General features: G+C 39.1%; 1 protein-coding gene across 2 annotated transcripts in view; it reads left to right on the top strand.

Annotated features, from left to right (window-relative positions):
• Positions 1 to 19: 19 nt before the first annotated feature.
• LOC106867348 (intraflagellar transport protein 88 homolog) overlaps positions 20 to 23,564 on the top strand; it is a 101,475-nt gene continuing 77,930 nt past the window's right edge. The window contains exons 1-5 of one of the 2 annotated variants that reach the window (XM_014912200.3): positions 20 to 201; positions 6,037 to 6,153; positions 15,785 to 15,853; positions 17,814 to 17,997; positions 19,419 to 19,497. In XM_014912200.3, the coding sequence (XP_014767686.1) occupies positions 6,043 to 6,153; positions 15,785 to 15,853; positions 17,814 to 17,997; positions 19,419 to 19,497 (443 nt within the window). In that variant the 5' untranslated portion in view covers positions 20 to 201; positions 6,037 to 6,042. Of the gene's footprint in view, positions 202 to 4,607; positions 4,790 to 6,036; positions 6,154 to 15,784; positions 15,854 to 17,813; positions 17,998 to 19,418; positions 19,498 to 23,564 lie in introns of those variants that run through there. The other variant, XM_089358285.1, reaches the window with a different exon arrangement.

Genomic DNA, 23,564 nt, shown 5'->3' with positions numbered 1-23,564 from the left:
ATCCTTTTCATTAACCCCTGACTAATCCCTTAGGCCATCCTAGCGATAAACTTTGCAACTGTAAACAACAGAACGAAAACAAACGTCAGTAGCTTGTATGTTGTCATGGCAGCAGTTCCGGTACACTACAGAATTCTGGGTAATGCCAATTTCAATGAAAGACGCCTGAAGTTTTCTTAAAGTAATTTTACCACTTACCGGGTAGGTACTAAGTTTTGGTAATATTACATACATACATACATACATGCATACATGCATACATGCATGTATGCATCCATCCATCCATACATACATACATACATTGTTGTTTGGCACCAGGGTAGCCCAGATAGAGTTGAATTAATGTTGAAAAGTGGTCCAGCCGTGACCATCCTGTCTTATATTTAATGAAGTCTTTATATATCTGCGACTGGTTAGATAATATGTCGATCCCCATTTTTTGTAGGCAGAGTGTGATTTGAGTCATGTTTGACTATTATTTTGAGTTAGTCGAGCAGCCACAGAGAAGTTTCTTTATTATTTCGTAATAATGTATAATTATATAATTATTGTGTTGAAAGAAATAGAGAATCATCCGAGACTGCATGAGAAGTATAGGACAGGACAGGACAGCGTGGGAGTCTCTATGTACTCGATAGGCACGCTAGAAATAGCAGCAAAATCGATCGATTCTTGTATTTCTCAGTTCAAAACCTTTTCCTTCACAACCAATCGATAACATAAAAGTCCCCCCCCCCGCATTTTACTTCTTCTTCTTCTTCTTTATAAACCCATTTACGTCGATGTTTTATTGAAACATGAGAATTTACTTCACATTTTATACCCTAAGACGTAGTTTTAACTCACAAGTTCCCCTCCGTGTATCTAGTTGTGTAAGCCAATGTTTACATTCACAGCTTTTTGGAAATAGATGTTTTAGTTACACGTTTGGACACTTAACACTTACCTACCTCGAAGCACGCGCTTAAAGTGTATGTTGTTTCGCTTTGGAAACGTTTAGTATCTCCACTAAATTATAGTTTCAAAGTTCATTTATTTACGAAGAAATGCACTTTTTACAATAATCCGACAACATAACAAAGTCTCTGTCTATTTTATTATTAATAAAGTCTTTGGTCGTATATTACACTTCTTATTCTCAACTATTTCCAAATACTGTCAACTGTTTGTTGTTGTTACCAAGGACACGAGTAGCGTCAAACGTGGCGGACGATTGATTATCCACGCGCGCGCGCGCGAGACAGAGAGGAAGGATAGGTAGGGTTGTGAAGAACTATCCATGCTATATGTGTGTGCATGTGTGTGTAAACACTTGGAAGTAAAAAAGCGGTGTGTTGTCAGAATTGTTAAGGTGTCGGACAGTGTGCCTTGCAGTATTCATATCCGGCCCTTTGCATTCTAATTTAAAATCCCACCATGGTCAATTTTAGAACGGCTATTTAAATCCTTTATGCATTTTGTTGCTTCGGAGATTCGGATCCTGGACACCAGGTTTCGATCACTCTCACTTCCACGTAATGTGTTTAGGTTCTATACATAAGGTGAAGAAGAAAAAAAGAAAAAAGAAATGCAAAGATTATAAGAGAAAAGGAAATATAAAGAAATTGTGATAATTCACTGTGTTAAGTGAAACCCATTCTAAAAGTTACGTTGGCGAACATATGAATGTAAAGATCAGAAGTAAGGGTTGCGGGCCACCTCGAACAGATGTAAGAAAATTCATCCACTTTCCCATAAGATATTTCTTTTATTCTTTTACACGTTTAAGTCATTTGATTGCGGCCATGTTGGAGCACGGCCTTAAAGAGTTTTAGACTAAGAAATCGACCTTAGGACTTATTCTTTGTAAGTCTCATACTTATTCTATCGGTCTCCTTTGCCGAACCGCTAAATTACAGGAACATAAACACAGCAACATCGGTTGTCGAGCGATGGTGGGGAGACAAACACAGACACAAAGACACACACATAAATATATATGTATACATACGACGGGTTTCTTTCAGTTACCATCTACGAAATCCACTCTTAAGGCTTTGGTTGGCCCAAAGATGTAGTAGAAGACACTTGCCCAAGTTGTTACACAGTTGTTCTGTACATTTGCTACCTCATAAGTGAATGTTTTCGTGTACCAAAAATCTTGCTGCACCTTGTGTACCTATTCTTTCTTTCTGAGTAAATGGTACTGTTTTGTTGATTACTAATTTCTTACATAATGAGAGAAGCAGTTTATTAGGAGTACTGGGCAGGATATCAAAACACAGAGAGACCAAGCAAAATGACACACACAAGCACCTTTCTATGGAATGATTTAAGCCTTGAGAACTCATCCAACTCTTGCCTCCAGAGAAAGTAAATATAAAAATGATGAATATTGACTTTTAAACAGAGAATTGTTTAATTGATTGAAGTATTAAAGCGTTGGATGAAACACTTTGTGCAATTTTGGGCTTTTACATTCCGAATTTGGATACCACCATGGTCGACTTTGTCTTTCACCCTTTCAAGGTTGATAAATAAAGTGCCAGTTTAAGATGGTGGACTGGCAGAATCATTAGAGTACCAAAATAGGTTGCTTTGTTATACTTGTTCAACTTTGTATTCTAAGTTCAAATCCTGCTGTAGTCTAGGAGAGGTGTTAGACTATAGGATAACACTTGAGGTCAACTTTGTCTTTCAACTATCTGGGGTTAATAAAGTACCAGTTTAGGGCAGTGGGATAGCAAGACCATTAAACTACTGAACAGTATACCTATCCTATCTACCGAGAGAGCAGACTATACTTGATTACTTTAATGGAATTTAACCTTTCAGGTTGTAGTCTAGACCAATCATTTTTGTAGGCTCCAAACATTTTTTTCCAACCTTAATCAGGGCCAGGTTAACAATAAACAACAATTAATTTAATAATTAACCTTTTCTTCTTTATTTTTGTCTGTAATTTCAGTTCAGATATTTGAGAAGTTGTTTCAAAGAAAAGGAGAATTATGCCAGTGTTCTCTTTGACTTATTAATCGAGAAGATATGAATACAAGTGATAGACATAGCTAGCTTTTGGTGATGACAAATTTAATGATTTCACAGATATCTAAGGTCATAATGTCATAATGATCAGACAGTAAATATTGGAAAGTCTCTGAATATTTTCAACTATTCATAAGTGATTGACTCAAATATCTTAGTATCAATTTCTATTGATATTTAGAGACGCAGGCATGCTTGTATGGTAAGGAGTTTGCTCACCAACCCCATGATTCTGGATTCAGTCCCACTGCAGTGTAACTTGAACTGGTGTCTTCTGCTATTGCTCTCCACTGACCAAAGCCTTGGACGTGAATTTGGTTGGCAGAAACTTAAAGATGCTTATTGTGTGTGTGTGAGCGAGTGTACATGTTAGTGTCTCTTTGCTTGATGTCATGTGATGCTTTTAAATGAGCATCATTGCCATACAAATGACTGTTTATTTGCCTTCTTTTGTGAAGAACATGTCCAGCCATGGGGTGAATATTATCATGCTTGGAAACTGGTGGGCGTTGGTGACAGGAAGGATATCTGGTCTTAGAAAATCTGCCTCAATAAGCAACGTTTGACCCATGCAAGTATACAAAAATGGATGTTAAAATGATGATGATTTGGAGCCTACAAGTAGGAATTTGTTCTTGAACATATAATTCTTTGGTGTCTGTTATAGAATTTAAAACACATGAAGATTTGAATAAATATTTCGTTTACAGAAAATCCAAAGAATATTACAGTTGTGTCCATTTAGCTATTGACCAAGCTCTTCTCCCAGTTCACCTTGATGTAAATTAGTACCTCAGTGCAAACGACAGTCTATGAAACTCTTCATTATATAATGCAGGGGATGTTGGCATACTTGATTTAAAGTGTTGAGATTTTCATTGAAGTCACATGTGAAATGAGGAGAAATAAACCATTGGCTTAATTCAGGCCAGTGTGAAGGTGCATGGCTTAGTGGTTTGGGTGTTTGGCTCATGACCATAACGTCATGAGTTCGATTCCTGATAGGGTATTGAGTCCTCAAACAAGACACATTTCATGTTGTTCTAGTCCAGTCAGCTCACGAAAGTTAGTTGTACTTGGATTACAAAGAGCCAGCCATGTCACACTCTGTGTCATTCTGAATCTCTCTGAGAACTTCTTTAAGGTTACGCTTGTCTGTGGAGTGCTCAGCTGCTTACACATTAATTTCACAAGAAGGCTGTTCCATTGATCAGATCTTAACTGACCGAGTGCCAGTTAATCCTGGCCAAGAAAGGCAGTAAAAGCTACTGTGACACATTTATTAAAATTAAGATAGAATGTAATGGGGAATAAGTCTCATCTTTTGAAGTAAGGGAGATAAATCTGGACATCATTCAGTCTTATTAGGCCTTCTCAGCTAAGTATAATCTTACCAGTACTGCCAAATCTAAGATAATTGAGTGTCATATTGTTCATTCTTTCATTTTTGCAGCCATTTTTCTCAAACTAGCATGAGTTAGGTGGATATATTATTGAGACATTGTTTTACAATGGATGTCTTTCTTGTTGTCAACCCTTACCGGTTTTTCAAGTAAGGGATCTCTTATTCTACATACCCGCAGAGGCACAATTTGTTGGTATGAAAAATGACACCACCATCACTTGCAGCTGAACAGTATTTGTACAAATGCAGACATAACGTTTACCCATGGCCAGACATGTTTTTGCAGAGCATAGGAAATGAATGACACTGCTTCTATGACAGTGACATTCGTTTACAACTATCATGCAATATCAAGAAAAGGTAATACATACATACACATCTCTCTTTGTGTCTTTCTCTGCCTCTCTCTCTCTCTATCTTTATGTATGTATCTATCTATCTCATATATATATATATTTACATATGTATATGCAACCCAGGCCACCCAATTTTTATGGTGTGCGGTGCCACCAAGGGTGCCGACAACAGTGACAAGCCAACGGTGCTGCTGACTTTCGTGGATGAGCCATGCATCTGATGGTCACACATCTATGTGCATGAGATGGCTGTGTGGTAAGTAGCTTGCTTACCAACCACATGGTTCCGGGTTCAGTTCCACTGCGTGACACCTTGGGCAAGTGTCTCCTACTATAGCCTTGGGCCAACCAAAGCTTTGTGAGTGGATTTGGTAGATGAAAACTGAAACAAGCCTGTCGTATATATATATAATATAGATTTAATCAAAAGATTAAATGTGGTACTTAAAATGTTTGAGGCACCAGAATTTGGTAGGATAAAAACCAAAAACAAAATCAAGAGATTTGGTGAATAAAAATTTGAAGATAAGCAACAAAAATTCAATAGGTTATAGCAGTACGTACGTTTCGTACAAGCTCCATTTATTCATGTGGTGAGAACACCACAGAATGTACAATGAAAATGTACTCCTCAGCTGCATAATGGAATTTCATTTTAGAAAGTCATTTTGAGGATGTTTGCAAAAAACAAGAGTAAGAGAAGAAAACATATCATCTCGACTATGCTGCTGTTCCACAGACAAGTGAATCAAACAAGAATTTAAAATCTAATTAGAATCAAGAACTAGAGAAGCCATGAAGTACAGAGATTCCACTGACACAAAAGTAGCAGGAACTGGCATTGTAGTTTTCACAGACAGGAAGTGGAGTGCTTCCAAACAGTCATAGGTCACAGGGGAATGGCTGAGGCAGAATGTTGATGATGTGACTGTTTATTTTTAGAATGACATTATAGGATAGATGGGAGAGGCCAGACCTGGCCAGTTTGAACATAAAACAAGTGGAGTAATTTGGCCAGATATGGTCGGTTTGAATGCTAAAATGTTAAAGGTCATTACTTCTTTGGTGCAACAATCTTTAACAACTAAATGTCACATCATGAATAAATGCCCAATTGTTATTTTAAGAAGGATTACATATATATTTATATGTAAGCATGATATTGAACCCAGAATGTTTCTCAGTGAACAATTATTTTTGTCTTATTGCCCTTTTTTCCTACAACTGAATCTGTTTTGTTTGCTATTTCAGCCCCTAATGTCTAATTATAATCGTCTTGGCATCCTGGATCAAATTCATTTAGCTGGTGAAGATGAAGATGATTTATACTCTGGATATAATGAATCCAACCCTATTTTTGATAACGAAGTAAGTAATCACCACAACATTATGTAGTATATATATACTCGTACATAGACTACTGTATATTATTTGTAAAAATTGTGAAAGTGGGATTTTCAAGATTGGATTGTCACATACAAATTCTTTCACTTTGCATCTTCTATTTTTCATTTGGTTTAGTCATTGTACTGTGGTCATGCTGGAGCACCACACTTTGAAGCTTGTTTTTGTGTGTGAGAAGGTGCATGGCTTAGTGGTTAGGGTATATGATTCACAGTCATAAAGCCGTGAGTTTGCTTCCCAGCTGTGTCCCTTAAGCAAGACACTTTATTTCAAAATGAGTTGCATTTGTATCTCAAAAGGGTCAACCTTATCACATTCTGTGTCATGTTGAATCTCCCTGAGAACTATCTTAAGGGTAGGTGTGTCTGTGGAATGCTCAGCCACTTCCACATTAATTTCACAAGGAGGCTGTTCTGTTGATCTTATCAACTGGAACCCTTGTCATCCTTCCAATCAAAGGAGTTCCAGTGTGTGTGTGTGACAGTAATGTCATTTGTTTTGCAGTCTTCTATGAAATCGTGTCTGGACTGAGGTAAAATTCTACCATTCTTGGAAGCAGGCAAGGGTTGGCAAGCAACAAGAAGAGCATCCAACCATGGAAAAAATCTGCCTCAGGGAATCTCATTTAACCCAAACAAATGTTGGGCAGTAGACATCAAATTGATGATGATAAGTTGTTTTCTTGTGGGAGATTTGTAGACTGATGACATTGAGCATCATTAAATGACTAAATGGAAACTTATTGCCGCCTGGAACATCTACATCGGTGGTTCCCAAACTTTTACGGACTGCCACCCACTTGGCACCCAGGCCACATTCCTAGTGCCCCACCCACTCCACTCACCACCATAAACACCAACGACTTTCAGCAGCAAACTCAAAACAACCGTATTTTGCAAATAAAACTTAACTACTTAAGCTAGTTATAACCTGTTATCTTTTTTTTTACATCCATTGCCCTCCCTTTTGGCCACCCCATTATCACTCCATTTTTTTCAATGCCCCCCCCCCTGATCTCCATAAACAATGCATTCTGATGTAGTTATGAGGAGAAAAAAGAATTTTTAATTTGAGAACAAGAGTTTTGTTACAGATAAGCAACATGGTTATTATTTATTGGGTCAGTGTTCTTCTTCTCTCCTTATTCATGAAGGCACATGACTTAGTGGTCAGAGTATTCAGCTCACATTCATAAGACCATGAGTTCAATTCCCAGTGGCTCATTGTGTCCTTGAGCAAGACACTTTATTTCACGTTGCTCCACTCCACTCAGCTGGCAAAAATGAGTTGTACCTGTGTTTCAAAGGGCTCACCTTGTCACATTCTGTGTCATGTTAAATCTCCCTGAGAAGTATGTGAAGGGGTACACTTGTCTGTGGAGTGCTCAGCCACTTGCTTGTTAATTGCACAAATAGGCTGTTCCGCTGATCGGATCAACTGGAACCCTCATTGTCCTCACTGATGGAATGCCAATATTCATGGGGCTACAACTCAGTGTTAGTCTTTTCAACCTCAAAAGATTATACCGTGTTAAAAACCTGTCTGTAATTTGAGTTAACCTGTGATAGACCTAATCTCCATACAGGTGTAAATCTTGTCTTGTAACCCGACACTCTATAAATCTAGAGATTAGGACTGACACAAGCTGCTTTAATTGTTGGAAAATTCAATTCACTTTCAAGAAAATCATGTTTTTTTTCCCTTTCTCTTTATTAGTTTTAGTTGATCTATTCTGTAATGTCAGGCGAATGGGTGACTTAAATGGGATTAGTAGTGTGTTAAAGTTGAAAGCTTTTATATTTATTTTTTCTCTTTTTGTTTTGTGTGTGTGTTTTCACACAACAAATATGATTATGCTGAGGATAAAATTAGATGCAGATCTGAGTCTGATAAGTAGCAAGTAAGAACAAAAATCTTGAAAAGTGATTGAAAGCTTCCATTCTTAAGTGGTTTTAATGGTAGAATTATAATCAGCTTTAAAGGTAAAGTTTAGAATATATATATATATATATATATATATATATGGGAGAATATACAAATAATAACAACAGACGAGGACAGGTGGTGTAAATAACAAAAGTATATATTAGTATGACGCTCGGGAATACGGAAAGTCTTTGACGTTTCGAGCTACGCTCTTCAACAGAAAGAATACGGAGACAAGGAGAAAAACACGGAGAAAAAAAATTGAATAGTGTTCAGTCAACGGTCAATCATAATAATGGCCGATCATAACAATGGCTGACCGGAAGTTAGAAATTCTTATTTCAGGAGAGCTAAGAAAGGGGGAGATAACAAACGGTGATCGGGAACGAGGGGCTGTGTGTGGGAGGTAGAATGCTGGTGATCTTGACGTATGTAGTGTGAAAATGGGGAAGGGAGAAAGTAGTTGGTCAGTTGTAGTGTGTGCGTGGTGTGATGCGAGGGTATTGGTGTGGTGTGCGTGGTGTGATGTGAGGGTATTGGTGTGGTGTGATGTGAGGGTGTTGGGAGGTGGGGAAGGCATGGGTGGAGTGTGGGGTAGAGGTAGGGGTGGGTGGTGGGTGTAAGGAATTGGATGGGGTGGAGTGGGAAGGTAGAGTAGGAGTGTGTTGGGGTGTGGTGGGATGAGCTTATGAGGGGGTGTTGACGAGGAGGGAGAAGGGGAAGGGGAAGGTGGATGTAAGAGAGGGGGAAGATGGGTATGGGAGGGGAGAGGAAGAGAGGAGAGAGGGTGGGTATAAGAGAGGGAAGGTGGATTGAGAGAGGGGGAAGGTGGGTATGGGGGGAGAGAAAGAGGGGAAGGTGGGTATGGGGGGGAGAAAGAGAGGAAGAGAAAGAGAGTGAGAGAGAGGGAAGAGGGGTGTAGGGGGGAGAAAGAGAGGAAGAGAGAGGGGAAGAGAGTGAGAGAGTAAGAGTGTAGAGAGTAGGAGAGTAAGAGTGAGAGAGGGGGGAGTACGAGAGAAGAGAGTGAGAGAGAGGAGAGAAAGAGTAGGGGTGAAGAGAAGTGGGAGTGGAGAGAAGTATGAAGAGAGGTGAAGAGACATACAAAGAAGTAGGAGTCGGAGCAGGAGGGGGGGAGAGACAGGAGGAGGGGGTTAGATGAAGAGTGGAGGGGAGTTGAGCCCATGTGGCGCAAAGGAGCGAAGATAGAAGATTAATCCCTGTTCACGGCGCAAACGGGAGTCCGGATGGCCCCTGTGCATGGACAATCCAAACACAGACAGGTGTTGCCGCAAGGAGTGGCCGGCAGAACGGAAGTGGCGTGACACCGGGGTGTCATTGCCGACGTTGATATCTCGGAGGTGTTCCGCAAATCGGTCGGCCAGGCAGCGCCCCGTTTGTCCGATGTACAGAGATTGGCAGAGAGAGCAGGAGAGGCAATATATGATGTTGGTAGACGTGCAGGTGAAGGAGTCGGTGATGCGATAGGGTCGGTGATGGGTGCTGGTGAGGAGGGTGGTGTTGGAGAGGTAAGGGCGAGTGCGGCAGCGTGGGCGGGAGCAGGGGAATGAGCCAGGTTGGGAGGTTGGGTTGGGGAAGAAGCTGTTGGGTTGGGGAAGAAGCTGTGGACCCGTAGGTTGTGGGCTCGTTTGAAGGAGGGGAGGGGTCGATTAGGGAAGATGTGGGAGGTGGAGGGGTCGGATTGGAGGCGCCGAAAAGCTCGGAGAATGGAGCGTTGGAGGGGTAGGGTGGTGGGATGGTAGGTGAGGGGAAAAGGGAGGCGGGAAACGGCAGGGCGGGTTCGGGAGGAGAGAGCAGATGCACGGTCCACAGAACGTGCTCTGGCCGGGGGGAGAGAGCAGATGCACGGTCCACAGAACGTGCTCTGGCCGGGGGGAGAGAGCAGATGCACGGTCCACAGAACGTGCTCTGGCCGGGGGGAGAGAGCAGATGCACGGTCCACAGAACGTGCTCATATATATATATATATATATCCATGCATGCATACACACACACACGCACATGTATATAATAGATATATGCATATATATATATATATATATATATATATATATGTATGTATATATATATGGTATGATAGAATTTGATATTGTTACATGACACTTGTGTCAAGGGTGCTACTGTGAAAATAATTCTTGGACACTGGAATTTGATATATTGTGGTGATGGGGTGGTGGTGGTGATAGAGTTGGTGGTATTGGTGGTGGTGATAGCGGTAAACAGAATGAGAGTGCAGTAAGTCTTCAGAAATGGATTGTACACTATTTGGTTCATTGAATATTTTTAGGTTTGACATTTCTTGTGTTCCTTCAGAGAAAATGTTCTTGGTATGTGTGTTTGTGTGTGTTTGTGTGTTAGTGAATGAATGTTTTCTTAGTGTTGCTGATGTGTCTTAGTGCTTCTGTTGTATGCTTTGACAAATTACAAGAGCCATATTGGTTGGAACTAATTGTAAGCACGAGCTTTACCCCCCAGCCCACACTCATGTATGTCACTGTTCTTTCAGTTTACCAGTCAAAGTATATTTCATTTCATTTCTATAAATGCTACATGTGAAGGTGCATGGCTAAGTGGTTAGTGCATCAGGCTCACAATCATGAGGTAGTGAGTTTGATTCCTGGACTGAGCTGTCTGTCATGTTCTTGAGCAAGACACTTTATTTCACATTGCTCCAGTTCACTCAGCTGTGGAAATGAGTTGTGATGTCACTGGTGTCGAGCTGTATCGGCCCCCTTGCCTTTCCCTTGGATAACATCAGTGGTGTGGAGAGGAGAGACTGGTATGCATGGGCAACAGCTGGTCTTCCACTAACGACCGTGCCCAGACTTGTTCCTCAGAGGAGAACTTTCTAGGTGTGATCCCTTAGTCATTCATGACTGAAGGGGGTCTTTACTCTTTACCCTATGTACGTGTAATGGCATATAGAGGGGAGGTTGGTATGCATGAGTGACTTCTGGTTTTCCATAAACAGTCCTGTCTGGACTTGTGCCTTGGAGGGGAACTTTCAAGGTGCAATCCCATGATCATTTATGACCAAAGGGGGTCTTTACCCTTTACCCTATGTACATATAATGGTGTGGAGAGGGATGTCAAAAAATACCTTCACATGTAGTAATAATTATGATGTGGGTAGTGACAAGAAAGCATGCAGCCATTGAAAATAAATGTGCCTCAGCAAATTTTATTTGATCCTTTGCAAGCATGGAAAAGTTGACATTAAAATCATCATCATCATAATCATTATTATTGTCATTGTTTAATGTCCCCTTTTCTGTGTTACATGGGATTTGTTGAGGCAAATTTTCTATGGCCAGATGCCCTTCCTGTTGCCGGTCTTTGCCTTTTCCAAGCAAGGTAATATTTCCCCATTGCTAGAGATGTTTTTATAGAAGATTGGAAATGAATGGAACTGCTTGTATGATGGTGATGCTTGTTTACAATTAACATGTTCTGTCAAAACGGAAGCACAAGCACACACATAACGTACACATGTACATATACACTTACACACATGCACACACACACACTCATCATCATCATCATCATATGTCTGCTTTCCATGTTGGCATAGGTTAAACAGTTTGACTGGAACAGGTAAGTCGGAGGGCTGCACCAGGTTCCAGTCTGATTAGGCATGGTTTCTATGGCTGGGTGCCCTTCCTAATGCCAACCACTCCAAGAGTGTAACGGGTGCTTTTTATGTGCCATTTACATAACACCAGCAATGGCCACGACTACAATTTCACGGGTGCCATTTACAGGACACTGGCAGCAGCTATGACTACAATTTCATGAATCTTCTCATGCGCAGCATATCGCAAAAGGTCTCAGTCACTTGTCATCGCCTCCATGAGGCCCGACATTCAAAGGTCATGCTACAGGCAATGACCACAATTACAATTTCACGTGTGCCGTTCACATGATACTGACAACACGCACGCATGCACACACACATTGTATATAATGCTAAGATATTATAAATTTAAAACATAACATAAAGGAATTATCAACGCCTTCAAGACTTTTCAGCCACCCTGTATTTGTGTGTTTTTATATATAGAAGGATAGGTACTGTATTAATTATTTGAAAATATTCTGATCAAAACTTACCTCAGATAGAAACTCAAAACAAGACTATTAATTCTGTACCCAATGATTTATATTTTATTAAAAATTCTATTTTTATTTTCATTTTCATTTTCTTTTATTTGTCCACCCCTCTCTTCATTCTCTTTTAATTTTGTTTCTTGCATTGTTCTACAAGAACAATTATAAATCTTGCTATTTGCTAACATTTGCAAAATACATATTTACCAAAGTCTGCTCATTTTTGTGGGTTTTTGTAAATATATATATATATATTTCTTTATTTCTCTTTTAATTTTTCTATTTTTGTCTATGCTTAGTTCTTGCATCTTGCTCTTTTTTTGTTTTTTGTTTCATCTGTTTCTTCTTATTCGTTTATTCATTTTTCTCTGTCTCTTGTTCTAGCCATGTTTTGGCATGAACTAGTTTCACAAAAGAAGTTTTACCTGTATACATATATATGTGGACGTTATCTTTTATCTGGAGCCAACCTTTGATGTGTGTGTGCATGTTGCCTAAGGAAGAGGATGTTGAGGAAAAAAAGGTTGCGGAGGAAAGCAGTATAGAAATTTGATGCCAATCATCATTGTTTACTACAATATCCAAAAGATATTGAAATAAGTCAATATGTCTTTGTTTCAATAATATTTCTCTTTCTTTCTGTTTTACTGATGCACACAGAATTCTTTCCTCTCTCTCTCTCTCACTTTTTCCCAATCTCTCCCCTCTCTTTCTCTTTCTGTCTCTTTCATGCATATACATACACAGCACTTCCATTTCTCTCTCCCTCCCTCTCCCCCTCGCTCTTTTCTCATATGCACAGAACTTGTGCTTGTCTTTCTCTCTCTTTCTCACACGTATACAGCTTTTGTTTGTCACACACACACACACACATCTTTATCACTTTCTTTCTCACTCTCTCACATGAACACTTATCCAAATTTTCTCAATCACACAGACACACATGCAGTCTTTCTTCGTCACTTCTTTTCTTTCTCTCCTTCTCCCATTTTTCGTAATTTCCATATCAAAAACAATTACTATTAATTCTTTTATACTGGAGCTGTTTACCATTCTCTAATCACAAAGATAGTAGAGCTGGCAGAATCATTAATGCACTTGACAAAATGCTTAGCAACATTTGTTCTGGCTTTACGTTCTAAATTCAAATTCTGTCAAGATTGATTTTACCTTTCATCCCTTTGGGATCAATAAAATAAGTACCAGTTCAATTCTGGGGCTTGGTTAACTGGTTGACTCCTTCCTCCTAAAATTACTGGCCTTGTGCTGAAATTTGAAACTACTGTTATTGTGGTTGTTGTTGTTGTTATAAAGCTATTACATGCTACTTTAGTTAGCAGGGAGATTGTCTTGAGGTTTGGTGACAACAAGTCTGCTCAAATCTCAAGAATCTTTCTTAGGATTCTTACAAAGATGACATTTTTCTGCAAATCAACACTGTGTATCACAATTCCAATAATTCCATCTCTTGGGTAGCATTTTGGGTGTTTTGCCAGATTGACCAATTACCACAAGAACAATTATCACCTTCATCTTTCACAATCTCTTCATTTCTATGGCTAGGTTCTGATGTTTCTCAGCCTCTTTAATATCCACTCTGTGGCATTTCAAAGTCTGTGATCTTACATTGCTTGTTTTTTTTTTTCTTTTTCATTTATGTCTGATCTTCTTGCTTCACTTGTATGGTCAGTCTTTATTGAGAAGTCCCATAAAGTCCTGTAATTATTACTTACCATAATACCCTCTGGCTCATGTTCTTACTCTTGAAATCCACTCACTCAGCTAACATCCCACTGCACACTTTTACCAATACACTCATGCCTGTCCTTATACACTTTTTTGCGCTAGCCTTCTGCTTTCACTCAGAGTTAGTTAAATAGTTTCATCTCCTTTTCCTCAGATTTTGCGTTTGCTCTCTGAGTTTTATCAAACTTTGCTTTTTCCAAATTTATATGACTGCCATGCACCTGAGCAGCTATAATCAATGATTCCTTTTCTTGTTTCAGTTTTTTATCTTTCAGTCACTGCCAGTATTCCTCACATCTAATTTCCTTATTCTGTTAGCTATTTGTTATTAATCCTTCTGTTCTCAAAGTCTCCTCCTGTTTCAAAAATAGAAATATTAATATTTCTAAGTCTCTCTAAAGGAGACTATGGCAGTGGTACTGGAAATTAATAGTTATTGCCAAGCTAACATGGCAGTCCAGGAAAATAGGACAAATGCTGCCGCTGATTAGTTCCAAGAGGCCATCGCCTCTAGCTAGCTATGTGACACACGAACCTGTGTCCATTTTGAAAACCAGTGGATGTATTCCACTGAATTTAGGTAAATAATCCTTCGAACAGACGGTTGGTAGTGACGCCTGCCTGGTTTGGCTGCTCTACATTGATAAGGGGCAAATAACCCGAAACTAGTCTGTAGATGCCAGACCAGCAAGGGGAAGCGGCTGACCTCCCCTGTTCAAAGGTTATAATGGACACAGGTTTGTGTGTCACACAGCTAGCTAGAGGCGATGGCCTCTTGGAGCTAATCAACGGCAGCATTCGTCCTATTTTTCTGGACTGCCATGCTAGCTTGGCGATAACTATCAAAATACAATATCTCATCCAAAAATAAAAGTCTTAAAAAATCAAAAAATACCAACTAAATTATGGCTGGAAGATAACAATTTACTGAAAGGAGTTGCTCTCAGTTTCTCCCATGGCCTCAAAACGGCTCCTGAACCTGGTGCATATGTTCCTCACTGTGTCCCTTCGAATGTCTTTGAACATGTCCTTGATCTTGGCCTCCAGCTTAGTCTTAGTGTCTTTCTCAACAGAGCCCCATACTTGGTAATCCATGGGATTACAGCTGAGGGAATTAGGAGCTCAGAAATTGGAACTGGTGAAGTTGTAGAAATTCCCCAACAACCATTTGTGATTCTTTCCAGAGGTAATTGCAAAGAGCTGAATCCGGCTCTTACTGTCACATATAGTGCCTTCCACCAGCAGCCCTCTTCTGCCCAGGTTTGACCACAGTCTCCACCAGCTTCACATAACCGTCTGAATTAAGCCTGAGGCCCTGTTCATCAGTTGTCAGATGATTTCCAGAATGCCTGCTGTATGCCTTCTTTCTGGCCAAAGCTTCATAGTTGCTGTTGCAGCTGTCCATGACATATTCTTACAGCCTTTACAGTGTTCACAGAGCAGCATTGATGATATTGGTATTTTGATATCTCGCACAAATCATCATGACACAAGTAACTCTTTTCCAAAATACAGATGTCTCTTCCAAACCTCTGCGTCAGATAACTTTTGTCTTTATGCTCTCCAACACCATTGACAGTTCACCAGTACATCAAATCATCAAATTTAGCTCTAATACCCTGCATATGTATCATCATTATCATCATTTAACATCTGTTGTCCATGGTGGTATGGGTAATATATATATGTGTGTGTGTGTGTGTATATATATTTGTGTCATGAGTGTGCAACTGTGTATACATTTGGATGTGTATTCATACTTTTAAAATATATGTGAATTTTTTCTATTATCCTGCAGGACCTGGCTGATGATCCCAATTTTCAAAAAGCTGTATTACAAACTAGCCATGGCCGGCGAGCACCACAGGTAAAATATGCTTTATTACAACAAATAAATAGTAGCAGATTAGCAGAACTAGGAAAGCTGTATTTGGTTACATCCCTTTATGTTCTTGGTTCAAATCCTACCAAAGTTGTTAACTTTTCTTTTATGCTTTTGAGGTTAATAAAATATTAAGAGTCAATAAAACTGATTGTAGTTTCTCCCTCCTAAATTTGTGATTTTGTTGCTATGTTAGAAATTATTACAACAAATAAATCTCTTTCTGCACTATTTCAGAAGTTGTGTTCTGTGGGTTAAGAGAAGATAAATAGAAAGAGTAGACAAAGTTTTGGTTTAGATGTTGAAAAAAAATGATTAAAGATATGCTGTGCTGTTTAGTAGCAAGACTCCAACATATCTTGCACAAAACCATGGTCTTTTTAATAGCATAGGGTCTCGCACAGGTTAATGGGAAAACTTCATTAGACTGAAATTATCCAAACAATTAATTGGTAACAACTCCTTCTAAGAGAGTTTAAAATCTAAGAACAACAAGCAAGGGACATAACTCCATTAAGATCAGTTGACTGGAATTTTTGGACAATATATTGTAGATTGCTGTATTCATTTATGAACGCATCATGTTTAAAGAATATGAGATCATTGACTGTTAAAGATGTTTACGTGCAAAAAATTGTAAGAAAGAATCCATCCATCTATTAGGAGCTGTGAGATGGTGATACAAGGATCAGCTAAAGCCTACATTCTAAAGCTTTAATACTGATTCAAAATTTTGGTACAAGGCCAACAATTTCGGAGAAAGGGCTAAGTCAGTCAACTCGATCCCAGTGCTCAACTGATACTTATTTTGTCAGTCCCGAAAGGATGAAAGGCTAAGCCAACCCCAACGGCATGGCATTTAAGCCTTGAACATAAAGACATGAAATACTACTAGGTATGTTGCCCAGCATACTAATGGTTCTGCCAGCTCTCTGCCTTATCTAAAGCTTTAATATTAGTATTTCCTTGTGAGCTAACAATGCTTTTGATAGATCATTCAGGAGGATAACATTCCAGGTTGGTGCAACTGTCTGTTAAGAGAAGATTGATAGAAAGAGGCATGAGATGACTGATGGCTGATAACAACAACTCTTGGATTCAGATGTCTTTCAATTCTCAAACCTTCATTGCCAACGTTCTTCTAAGTCAAAAGTAGGTCTATACAACCACCGTAGAACACTGAGATAATTTAATGGAATGAATTTCCTGATAGTGAGAGATGCTATTGATGATGATGATTAATGTATCTATTGTTGTTATAAATGTTGAATGGTCAAATGTTAAAAAAGACACTCATTTACATATGAATATATCAGCATATTTTAACATCATTAGTATTAGGAATGCTAGAGTGAAAAATCTCAAACAAGATGACACTAATCTTCTTTATGGGAGTACATCAGAATATTTAACACAGTTAGTGGTGATGTGAATGTTAATGGGCTCATTGTCATCGTTACCACTATCATCATCGCTGTTGTCATCATCACCACCACCACTATTGTCATCATCATTATCATCACTATCATCATCACCACCACCATCATCATCATTAACAATGTAGCATAGAATTTAAGTTTGTCTTTTTCACATTATTTTTAAAACCATAATGATATTATTTTGGAACCGCGATTATATTCTATGACTATGGACTCACCAAGCAAAATATCAATAGGGTCTCACCATAACAAGACCATGATTTTACCTCAATAGGAGATCACTATGGCAATAACTTATAACTACAGGTTCACCATGGTAACACTGTGTAAATAGGGGATCACCAAGACAACATGCTAGAGGGTTGCCATGATATTACCTCAAAAAAGGGATCACTGTGACAACACTCTGCAACTAGGAGTTTGCTATGACATTACCTCAGTAGGGGTATATTTATTACTGAGTGTATTGAGACCTTGATTTCAACGTTGATTTCTTTCTTTTCCAGACTGGTATGGTTCCCAGGGATACATTTTCTCGAAAGCCTATAGGGACAGCAACATGGGGAGGAAGATCAAATCTGTCTTCATCATTTGGCCGACCTATTAGAACCGGAATATCTCCTCAAGATGGCTCTGCAAGACCAATGACGGCTGTCAGAGGTGCTGGATATACATCTGCTGGAAATAGAGGTGGGCCCATTTCCATTTCATAGATCATGTTGTATGAATATTCTGCACCAACCCATAGCCAGTTTCTCTGTCTAGAGATTTATATCTTTTATCTTTTACTTGTTTCAGTCATTGGACTGTGGCCATGCTGGGGCACCACCTTGAAGGGTTTAGTTGAACAAATCAACCTTAGTACTTAACTTTAAGTCTTGTATTTATTCTATTGAACTCTGTTGCTGAACAGCTGAGTTACAGGGATATAAACAAACCAACACTGGTTGTCAAGTGGTGTGGTGGGGACAAACACAAAAGCAAAGACACAAATAAACACACACACACACACACACACACACACACACACATACAACAGGTTTCTCTCAATTTCTCTGTCTGCTCACAAGTCTTAGGTCAGTGTGAGGGTTATAACAGAGGACACTTACCCAAGGTGCCATGCAGTGAGACTGAACCCAGAACTGTGTGGCTGGAGCACAAACTTCTTACCACATAGCCACACTTGCACCTATTAGTCATTTTATTTCTAACATTTCTGTTACAGTTTGGGTTTATACAGCTTAAGGTGTTAGGAAGGGCATCCAGCCAAAGGAACCATGCCAAAGCAGACACTGAAGCTTAGCACAACCTCTTCGCTTGCCAGCTCCTGTCAAACCATCCAACCCATGCCAGCATAGAAAACGGGCACTAAATGATGATGATGATGATGATGATGATGATGATGATGATGATGATGATGATGATGATGATGATGATGATGATGATGATGATGATGATGATGATGATGATGATGATGATGATGATGATGATGATGATGATGATGATGATGATGATGATGATGATGATGATGATGATGATGATGATGATGATGATGATGATGATGATGCCCTACCTTGACCACAGTTCTCTAATTGTAACTAATGGAATATATGGCACTTGATGAAATTTTGATATCTTTTAAATAAATTTTAATAATTGTATTTATTGTATAGTCTTAGCTCAGTCCTGACCAAGCAGATCTTATGATGGAATATGTTCCAGCTGCGATCATCTCGCCTTTTTTTGTTAGCGTAATTGCACCAAGGGTTACATTATATTATATGTTGAAGTTCTTGTTTAAGTGTGTAAGGTTTAGGGAAATTTGGTTACTATTTCTAGTAGGTTTAGCCACCATGAAGAGACTCCCTCATTGGCTGAATGTTGTTTATGTATTGTTCGTGACCAATGATCCATGTCTTTTTACATTGATTTGACTGCTGTGACAGATTAAGTCAATCATCCAAGTAGCCATTGCAGGATTTGAACACAGAATGCAACACACACACACACACACACACACACACACATACACACACATATACACATACACACATATATACATATCTGTGTATATATAACATGCAATGTGTTTTTGTGTATTTCTTTTCCAGGTGCAACTTTTGATTCCACAGATCCGGTTTTAAAAGGCATCAGCCCAGTATCTCCTCTTGAGAAAAGGACCGATGAAAAGTATGTGGAATTGGTATTTTTCTTTTATAAACGACTGTAAAATTCGATATAGCTCCCCTATCACCATAACATTGACATCTCATTTCTCATCAGAAACAATTGATACATTTGGATATTGTTTTAATTCCAATGCTAATTAGGAGGAATGTAACTGAAATGTTTGTTCGATCCAACGTCTATAATGTCAGTGTCACACCAGATGCTTTCTAGCAGAGGTTCTCAACCATCAGGCCAGAGATCAATTCTGGGTTGCACTGAAAGAATGAATTTTAAAATCTTATTTCTATTTTATTGTCTATTGCAGTCTGTAGGATGTTTTTGCATTATGTATTTTATCATGTATGTAATATATAAAACAAAGTTATTTTATTCCACACGAGTAGAAATATAGGAAAAATATGGGTTGAAAAGGCACTGAGAGTAGTTAAAATATTTTTTATTCACATATTTAAAGCTTTAAGCAGTTTCACAGTTTTACACTGATTTTCAAAAAGTTCCAATAGAAAGACATGGCTTATGTTGCAGTTGTCTTGCTTCTGACTACTGTTTGAAGTTTGCCCTATTTTTATGGGGAGTTCATGTTATTCAAGTAAGGATCTTTTGTGGGGTTTTTTTTTGGTTTGTTTTTATTCCAGAGGTCTTTGAAAACGTAAGACAATTGCTCATAATGTCAGCAATGAATGTCAACATCATCGCCGTTTCATTTCAGTGGTGACTAGCATGGAATATCAACATGCACACATATTCATGCTTACAAATGTACATGGACAAACTTGTATACACATGTTGTAGACGACACTAATGCAAGGTTTCACATAGTAGGACTGAACCCAAAACCATGTGGTCACTATACAAACTTCTTAGATATTTTGCCTTGCTTGCATACACACACACACACACACATACACACACACACACACACATATACCCTAGGGTCTGAAGATGTGTCGTAAAGCTAAGTGATTAGGGTCTGAAGAAACACTGTAAAGCTAAGTGAATTACAGTCTGAAGAAACACTATAAAGCTAAGCGGATTAAGGTCTGAAGAAACGCCGGAAAGCTAAGTGAATTACAGTCTGAAGAAACACTATAAAGCTAAGCACTTTATGGACATGAAACCCAGGCTAACCCCATAGACCTGCCAGAACTATCTTTATTTAATTATTGCTCTATAACTTAGAGTGTGCTTCTCTTTTGGATTTATGATTTACTTACAATTTTTATATATATATACATATATATATATATATATATATATATATATATATATATACGCACACACACACACACACATATACTCACACATTTTCATACATATGAAAATGTGTTGCAATACAGGCATAGGTGTATGTATGTATGTATAATATATATATATATATATATATATATATATATATATATATATTAATATATTTTTACATATGTCCTCTCATATGAAAGTGTCTGTATACATATTTAAAAGTATGTAGGTGTAAACTAAATTGCAGTGGGTCAATATAAAAATATAAAAGATCAAAAGACGCGCGGAGAAATACAGAAAACAAGTGGATCGATTCTGAACTTTGAGATAGCTGAAAAGCCATGGTTCCTAGAATCTGTTGCACTTTTCTCCACAAGCATCCATCTTCTATTATACTGTTCCTTATATGTTCTGCATTATATAAACCTTGAAGATTTTCCTTTTAAAAGTCAGAAACATTCTTCAATTTGTAAAGCAATTGCCGCCAACATTTGGAATCAGTTTCTATAGAGCAAGTTTCAGTTGTAAGAGGGGGAAAAATTATTATTCAATTATTCACTAGATTTCATTTTCATGAAAGAATAATTATTTTACTTGGTATTTCTTTTGGCATTTCAGTTTTGTGCAACAATATCTTTCTTCCTTCACACCTCTTCACTAACCACCTACCTTTCTTCGCTCCATCTCTTTCCCATCAGGCGTCTTATTGCAGTTCATTATGTATGTTGGAGTGTCTAATACATCAAGAGCTATGATAGCTGGTGTTAGACAATGTGGCCTTTTATTGAAAGAAAATCTTAGCTGTGATTCAAATTTGGAATCGCTGAAAGAACAAAAGGAAACAGTATATTCCAAGAAGTAAGATGTATACCAATTGAAAGAGACAATAGTTATAACAAGCCTACAAGAAGGTCACTATGGAGAAGCTTGACCAGTTAGAAATAACAGTGAAATCTCCATCAAATTGCATGCTACATACCTGCAACATCTTATCTTTTTTGGAATATATACATTTATGTAAGCATGGGAAAGTGAATGTTAAATGAAAATGATAATGAAGACGGTGTATACATACATCATACATATTATATATAGGGTGCGATGGGTAAATTGTTGTCATTTTATATTTTTAATTTCATGCATGCACATTGTTTGTTTTTAATTTTGTCAACTACACAGTATAGTAGGGTCAGTTGGGCACCATCTGTGAGGAAAACAGCACCATGATGCAATTCGCTCTGCCAGAAATTTAGAAACGATAGGCTGTACTGCTTGACATTCACACTGGACTTACGTTGGCTGGCATGGCAAGTACGAAGCTTTTGAGACGACAGATGACTGGGGTGATTTGGAAGATGTGAAGAAATGCCGTCTTTTCAGTGGAGCGCTTCGTTGTAGGCAACGTTTCTCGTTTTCCCTTCTGATGCACAAATGTATAGACTTGTGGCCTGCCAACACGGGAGCATACAACATAATGTTGACCGTGGGAGAACACTTGATCTGTGAGATTTAAACCAACCATTTGCAATGATTGACCCTGTGCCTTATTTATTGCCATTGCAAAGGGGAGTTTGAGAGGAAATTGAAGCCGCTTAAACTTGTAGATCATATCGGAAGTACTTCCTGGAATGTTCCAAGGAGCAGGGTGAATTACTTCCTGGAGAGTTCCAATGAAGGGATGAGGTGGAGGAATTGCTTCCTGGAAAGTTCCGAGAAGGGGGCGAAATACTTCCTGGAAATTTCCGTGGTTGGGGCGCGTACTACTTCCTGGGAAGTTCCAATGATGGGGAGGAATTACTTCCTGGAAGTTCCGAGGAAGTGCCACCTCGGAACTTTCCAGGAAGTGCCACGGGGCCGCTCTCGGGACTTTCCAGGAACTGCCGCCCTCGGAACTTTCCAGGAAGTACCACCCTCGGAACTTTCTAGGATGTGACATTAAGCTCCCCAGGAAGTGCCACCCTCGGAACTTTCCAGGAAGTGCTACCCTCGGAACTTTCCAGGAACTCCCATCCTCGGAACTTCTCAGGAAGTTAGATCCTCGGAACTTTCCACGAAGTCCTCGGGAATTTCCAGGAAGTCCCATCCTTGGAACTTTCCAGGAAGTACCTCATCCCGTAAACTTTCCAGGAAATAAATCGCCCCGTTCTCGGAATTTTCCAGGCAATAATTGCTTTCATTCTGTTGAAGTTTCTAGGAAGTCGCAACCTTGGAACTTTCCAGGAAATAGATTATCCAGGAAGTCCCACCCTCTGAACTTTCCAGGAAGTCCTATCCTCGGAACTCTCCAGGAATTCCTTGGAAAGTCCTACCCTCGGAACTTTCCAAGAATTAGCTCATCCTCTGAACATCCTTGCAACTTTCCAGGATGTAACTCGTCCCTTTCTTTGGAACTTTCTAGGAAGTGATTCTCCTCCCCTTCCTCGGAAATATCCAGGAAGTAATTCGTCCCCCTTCCTTGGAACTTTCCAGGAAGTGATTCTTCCTCTTCCTTGGAACTTTCCAGAAAGTAATTTGCCCGCTTTCTCGTAACTTTCCAGGAATTAATTCCTCCCCTCCTCGGCACTTTCTGGGAAGTAATTCCTCCTCCCTTGCCTTGGAACTATCCAGGAAGTAATTCGCCCCCCCTGCTCGGAACTTTCCAGCAAATAATTCCCCACCCCTTCTCCCGGAAGGTTCCCTGAGGTAATTCCCCCTTTTCCTTGGAATTTTCCAGGAAGTAAATCACCCCTTTCCTGGAAGTAATTCACAGCGCTCCCTTCCTTGGAATTTTCTAGGAAGTTATTCGCCCCCCTCTTCTCGGGACTTTCCAGGAAATAATAACTCCCTGC

This window comes from Octopus bimaculoides, chromosome 10 (assembly GCF_046866305.1).
Source record: "Octopus bimaculoides isolate indiv1 chromosome 10, ASM4686630v1, whole genome shotgun sequence".
Lineage (NCBI taxonomy): Eukaryota > Metazoa > Mollusca > Cephalopoda > Octopoda > Octopodidae > Octopus > Octopus bimaculoides.
The sequence above is the reverse complement of the archived record's forward strand: the minus strand, read 5'-3'. Positions and strand labels throughout refer to the sequence as shown.